The 6,784-nt window shown below is 55.6% G+C and overlaps 1 protein-coding gene across 1 annotated transcript in view; it reads left to right on the top strand.

Moving 5' to 3' along the window:
* The window catches only part of CARD10 (caspase recruitment domain family member 10), a 30,861-nt gene that overhangs the window by 2,060 nt on the left and 22,017 nt on the right, over positions 1–6,784 (top strand). The window contains exons 2-3 of the mRNA XM_006166230.2: positions 33–358; positions 6,601–6,784. Of these exons, the coding sequence (XP_006166292.1) occupies positions 33–358; positions 6,601–6,784 (510 nt within the window). The remainder of the gene's footprint in view (positions 1–32; positions 359–6,600) is intronic.

Here is a 6,784-nt window from a genome sequence, read left to right as displayed (position 1 = left end):
CTGACCTGCCTTTTCTCTCCCCATCCTGGCAGACGAGGAGGGGCCTGAGGGTCTGACCCAGTTCCTGATGACGGAGGTGCGGCGGGGGCGGGAGGCTCGCAAGAGTCAGCTGCAGCGGGAGCAGCAACTGCAGGCTCGGGGCCGGGTGCTGGAGGAGGAGCGGGCAGGCCTGGAGCAGCGGCTGCGGGAACAGCAGCAGGCACAGGAGCGCTGCCAGCGGCTGCGGGAGGACTGGGAGGCGGGCAGCCTGGAGCTGCTGCGGCTCAAGGACGAGAACTACATGATCGCCATGCGCCTGGCACAGCTCAGTGAGGAGAAGAACTCGGCTGTGCTGCGCAGCAGGGACCTGCAGCTGGCGGTAGGTCCTGGGGACGTGGAAAGGGTAGGGTGGGGAAGGGGCACCTTCTGCAAACTCATGGTAGCATGAGCTTGGGGCCGCCATCCGCCACGGTTGGGCATGTCCTTTCACTGCCCTGTGCACTCGACTTCCTTGGTGACAAGGTGTGGTTCTCAGTGGGGGCGGTTTTGCCCTCCCCCATTTGGCTGCGTCCGGGAACATTTCTGGTTGTCACATTGGGGGGTGTCATTGGCATCCAGTGTGCAGAGGTCAGGGTGCAGCTGAGCATCCTAGTGCACACAGGACAGCCCCCAGCAGGGTTCGTCTAGCCCCAGGTTCCACAGCACCAAGGTGGGGAAACCTTGGGTGCAGGGGAGTCGGCGAACTCCATACAGAGTCAGGGCCCGGTAGTGGTGCAGCAGTAAGGCATGCTCTGTCAGGCTGACCCTGTGGAAGGGCTTTGGGTTCTCATGTGGAGCCCTCCCTCAGTGTGCTGTGTACATGTGTGTCTGTGATCTGGGGCTTCCGGAGGCTGGGGTGGATTGCAGCATTAAGATCCTATTGAGGGTGCTGGTCTCCTGTCTCTTGCTCATGAAAGAAGTAAATCAATAAATCGAAAAAAGAACTAAAAAAAGGGTGACTGAATTCCAGAGATATATAGTGCCTGACATAGTCAAGCCTCAGAATGTATCATCATTGGGACCAGCAGTTAGCATAATGGCTATGTCACTGGACTCCCATGTAGTCAACTGCGGTTCGAGTCCCGGACCTGGTGGCTTAAACTCACACCAGGCTCGTGTGCGTGCGTGCCCAAGATCTCGAGAGGAGAATGGAGAAGGGATTATAGTGCGGCCATCCCCCCTGGGGGTGATTTCTCGCTTTCTGTCTCTATGTCTCTCTCTGTCTTTCTGGTGAGTGCATGCGCCCTATAGCAAAAATCTCTCAAGAAAAAGAATGTTTCATGTTTGCCAGTGGTTGATGTTGTCACGGTCAAGTGCTGTCCGTGTGCCAGATAGGCTCCATGCATCACGCCATCTGTTTATTTATTTATTATTATTTTTTTAATTTGCTGTAGGGTGCTGGTGCTCACTGTGGGGGTTGGGGAGGAGTGAGAAAGTACCCTCCCGGCGGAAATGGCCATGCCACAATCCCCTCTCCTCCGTTTCTCCCCTTGGATTTTGGGCAGGCCTGCACATGCTCCTGGTGTGTCTCTGAAGCTGCTTAGTCTAGGACTGGAACCGTGCAGTTGGCCTGTGGGAGCCATCTGCCTTAACCACCATGCCGCCAGCAGCCCACATCGCACCCCCACGTAATCCTCACTGAAGACCCTCTGTCAGAGTCTTGTTTTGCAATCTAGATGCTGAGGCCCAGGTTGGCGAAGGGACTTGCTTGAGGTTACAAAGCCAGGAAGTGGCACAGCCCGGGTTTGAACTGGGTCCACCTGGCACTGCCCTGGCCTCCTTCCCATAATGCTGCTCTTTCTGTCTTCTGTCTGGTGAGATCTCACTTAATCCTCTGACCGCGGCCCAGAAACCGAGAAAGTGAGCCTCATTCCTCAGTTTCTCGTGGGGACTTAGCGCAGGGATAATGCCGCATTTGATTGCTGCAGGGAGTCGTCCCGAGGATTAGGATTTAATGAGCTAATCCACGTCAGGGCTTACCGCGCCTGTGGTGCCCGGGAGGTTCTCTCCAGTTAGACCGCGCGAGGTTCCGTGGCTCTGACAGTGGAGTGTGCCCACCCACGGGCCTCACGCCCTGGCTGCAGCAGTGGAGGGGGAGGTGGGCTGGCACGTGTGAGGCTGTAGGCGTGGGGGCACTGCTGTGCGGTGCTGAGGTTGGGCACGGCGGGCAGGGCAGTGTCTTGAGCAGGTGACAAACTGAAGAGTGCAGGCCACTGGTTCTGCTTGAGGGTGTAGGTGGCTGGTTCTTGGTTGTGAGGTGGCCACGGAGCTGTTGCCGGGGTCACTTGGTGTCGGAGACTTGGTGTCTGACATGAAGTAGAGGCTTTCTGAGGGGCGTGGGCAAGGCCAGAGATGTAGGTCCCAGGCCCGGTCTGCCAGGAATGACCTGTGTGGCACGGGGGTTGGGGGGTGGGGTGGGGGGTGTCCCTTCTGTGCCTTAGTTTCCTCCTTCTCAAGGCGGAAGGTCACGGATGGGTGATGCGACGATGATAAAGCCTCCCTGTGCTCCAGGCATGGTACGGAGTGCCATGCGCAAACTCCTTTCTCCCTCCTGTGCCGGGTGGACACTGCCTCCTTCCCCATTGCTGGGGGAGGAGACAGGCCAGAGAGCTTGGTTCGAGCACTTGCCCAGCATCCCCCGACTAAGACTTTCAGACTGCTGTCAGCTCTGCTGAAGGGAGGCGGTGGCAGGGGAGAGAGTGGGGCCTCCGCTCTTTGGCCAGAGGGGCTCCGCTTTTCCTTTTTTTCCCATTTTATTATAGGGCACGTGTGCTTGCTGGGGGAGATAGGGTGAGAGTACAAAACGGAAAAAACACCCCCCAAGGGCACAGTATTAGAAGTTGAAAAGCTCTAAAAGGCTGTACAGCAGAAGATCTCTTTGCTGCCCTGTTCCTAGCCACTTAGTTGTCTCCACTAGAGGCAGTTACTGTGATCTGTTTCTTGTTTAATCTTCCAGGGATATTATATGTATGTGCAACAAAAAAAAAAAAAAAAGAAAGAAAAAGAAAAAAAAACACCCCCCAAGGGGATGGCCTTGTTACAGTCCTGCCTCCTCTAGTCTCCTTTCAGAAATTTGCACGTTTGAACACACACATGCACTCATATGCACCTGGCATGCTTTTCTTTTTTTAAAAATTATTTAATTTTATTCATTGGTTTTGTTTTATTTTATTTTATTGGAATTTTTTTTGAAGTTGACCAGAGAGAGAGAGAAGGAAAGTGAGAAAGCAAGCTGCCAGGTCCGGGACTTGAACCATGGTCAGCCATGGTCAGCTGCCTTAACCACCACATTACCTGCCGGCCCTTCTGGCATATTTTTCAAGCCAGTGGGTCCAGAACTTGAATCACACAGTTGGCCGCGTGGCTTCAGCTGCCTTTACTACCAGGCCACAGGCTGGCCCAGGGCTCCTCAATTTCTCTTTTTTTTTTGTTGTTTGTTTTTTGAGAGGTTTTTGCTATAGGGCACATGAGCTCACCAGAAAGAGAGAGACAGAGAGATAGAAAGAGAGAAATCACCCCCCAGGGGGGGATGGCCATGCTGCAATCCCTTCTCCTCCATTCTCCTCTCGGGATCTTGGGCACGCACACACACGCGCCCGGCATGAGTTTAAGCCACCGGTTCGGGACTCGAACTGCTGTCGACTACCGAGTCCAGCAACATAGCCATTATGCTAACTGCAGGCCCCAGGGGCGCCTCAATTTCAGAAACAGACCCAGGGCTTGCCGTGAAGTTCCTTGGAGGGAGGAGCCTGCTGCCTGGAGAGGATGGCATGATGGCCACTGTTGGGGTCTGTAGGGTGCAGGCTGCACTGTTTGTTTCTCCTTTGGGTTGGGCCCCCTCAAGTGGCAGGTGTGCACTTGTGACTAGAGGATGTCATTTTTGTGTGTGGGTTACCTGGGGGCTGCTGGGATTGGCGGGGAGAGAGGGAGAAGAGGCGCTGGAGGTGCCTCCATGTCTGCAGATCAGCTGCAGGTGTGTGAAGTGGCCACCTGGGGGTAAGGCCATCTGCCACTGGGCTTTTCCCCAGTTGAGGGGGTGACCGTAAAGGGTGACATTAAATGACTTTAACGTCAGTATGGTAAATTTACCTTGCCTTTTTAGAGCTTTTCTGCAGATGGGTATGAACAGAACAGCTGAGGTGCCTGGCTTGGCAGCTTGGGGCCCCTCCTCCCATGGACAGGTGTGTGGTGGCTGTAATTTAAGACCGTATTTTATAAGGTGCAAATTTAATGAGCTGTTATTTCTAAGCAACATAAACTTAAGGCACGAACGCTGTAATTTTGTGCTAAGTGAAGTCTGTGCACCAGGGTTCAGTGCATCCGTGTTTCCTGGCGCTCGGCAGACTCAGGTGTCCCGTCCTCTGAGCTCAGCGCAGAGGCCAGCTGGCCGCAGGTCAGGGCTGTGTGGCTGTGGTTTGCTGAGAGGGTGTGACCACCCTTGCCCTCGGAACCAGCCATCTTTCTCCAGCCGCTCACAAAGCATGTTTTGTGAGTGGAAAGGAATGCGGAGTCATGAATTTCTTCCCAAGTCCTTTGTGGAGGAGTGGACGATTAATTTGTGGAACTGCCTGACCCATCCTCCAGACCTGTGTGTGTGTGCGTGTGCGTGTGCGTGTGCGTGTGTGTGTGCAAGTGCAGGTGTCATTCCAGGCTCCCAGGGCTGGGGGATCAGTGAGAGTTTTCTAAGAGAAGCCAGGGCACTCCTAGGGCACCCGATGCCAGAGTGTGACCACGAAGGCCATCCTGACCTTTTCCCAACAATGACTTCGTTTATGGCCTGCCACCTGCTGCTGCTCTTGTCACTGTCTGGCTACCTTAGAGTCCACAAGAATTTGGAAGAGAACCCCGCTTGAGTGTGCTTGTGATCCAGAAAACCGGCGCTGCGTGTGCACTCAGCCCCGGGCCGGCCTCTGCTGCACACGCGGCCTCCGAGCAGTGAGAATCCTGGGGTTGCACCGTAAGCTGCGGAGACAGCCGTGGTTCTGCCCGCGGCAGCTCTGCAGCCTGCCCGTAGAAAGGCCGCTGGCCACCCACCGTCTTGCTTGATTCTTAGGATGACTTTGGGAACAAGTGGTGGGGTGAGAGGATCAGCTGGGCCCCCCTTTTTTCCCTTTATGCTTTATTTAAGAATCATCCCCAGTTTGATCGTCTCATAAGAATGAAGCAAGGGACAAAGTCAGTGTGGCACTCCCTGGCTGCTGAGTCCCTGGTGAACTGCTGGGACCGGGGTCATCGGCCTCTGTTCAGATGCCCCCCTCCTCATTTGAGCTCAGAACTGTGGACAGCTGTGATCCGAACAGCACGCACACGCTATCATACGCACACCACAGCTGGTTCTGTCTCCACTGGCCTCATCGGTAGGAGCGAGTAGCAGGGGGTCAGTGGCACAGTCGGCCTTGTTCAGGTTCTGTCGCTCATAGGTCCATATTCCAGAGAGACTTCCCTGCCTTGACATTGACGTAAGGTGGATGAGGAAACTGAGGCCCGGATGATGTAAGCAACTTGCTTAGGATGGCAGAGAGTAAGGGTGGTAAACCGAAACCCGAACCCTGGCCTTGGAGCTCTGTGGGGGATGAACCCACAGCCTCGTCTTCTGGAGGAGAGGCTCTGGTAGAAGCTAGCTTGTTTTTCTCTTCTTTCCTTCCTCTCTCTCTCTCTGAAAATTCGCCATAGGGTATGCGCACTAGGAGAGAGAGGAAGGGAGACAGAAAGTGAGAAATTGCCCCCCGGATGGCCACACCACAATCCCTTCTCTGCCATTCTCGTCTCTGGCACACACATGTGCCTGGCGTGGATTTTTAACTGCTGGGTTCAGGACTGGTACCATGCCGTCAGCCATATGGGGTCCACCGTCTCTAACTGCTATGCCACTGGCTGGCCCCAGGGAGGGGGCAGATCCTGTCTGTCCCATAAGAGTCTGTAGAGCAGGAAAGGTTGGAGTGGGCCATCCTCACTCCAGGCTGCCCCTCTTCCCTTCTGGTCATAGGTGAGATTAGGACAAGAGAGGGGCAGTGACTTGCCCAAGGCCACACTGAGAGAGAGCTGGGCCTAGACCCTGCTTCTCCTTCTTCTTCTTTTTTTTTTTAATTGCCACAGGGCACCTGCACTTGTCAAAGAGAGACAGCATCTCCCTCAGGGGGTATGGGGTGCAGTTGTGCTGCAGTTCCTTCTCCATTCCTCCCTCCTGTCGGGATTTTGGGCACACGCACACATGCCTGGTTGTTTCCAAGCCATTGGACCTGGGATTCAAACCGCTATTGGCCATGTGAAATTTGGTTCCCTTAAGCTCTGGACTCTGGGGCTGGCCAGGCCGACTGTACTCGCTGTGGGAGTCGTGGGCAGATGAGCCTAGCCTCCTGCACGTCCTCAGAGCGGACCGGGTGGTGGCCTTGGCCTTGTTGCACATTCTCTCCTTGTCCCCATTGGCTCCGTTCTTGCCCAGCCTGCCCCCCTTCACAGACAGGTCAGGGAAGACGCCTGTGCAGGCCGCTCTGGGGCTCTCAGGACCTTTTGCCCCACATACCTGGTGACCTTGGGTGGGTCCTGGGTCCCTCTCTGGCTGACCCATGTCTTGGGCCCCAGGTGGACCAGCTCAAGCTGAAGGTGAGCCGGCTGGAGGAGGAATGCACACTGTTGCGGAGGGCGCGGGGGCCGCTCCCAGGGACCGAGGACAAGGAGAAGGAGAAGGAGCCCGACGGTGTGGACCTCGTCTCCGAGCTGCGCGCTGAGAACCAGCGGCTGACGGCATCGCTTCAGGAGCTGCAGG

The sequence above is a fragment of the Tupaia chinensis genome, unplaced genomic scaffold (assembly GCF_000334495.1).
Source record: "Tupaia chinensis unplaced genomic scaffold, TupChi_1.0 Scaffold144197_1, whole genome shotgun sequence".
NCBI lineage: Eukaryota > Metazoa > Chordata > Mammalia > Scandentia > Tupaiidae > Tupaia > Tupaia belangeri.
This window is presented reverse-complemented; position numbering and strand designations above follow the sequence as displayed.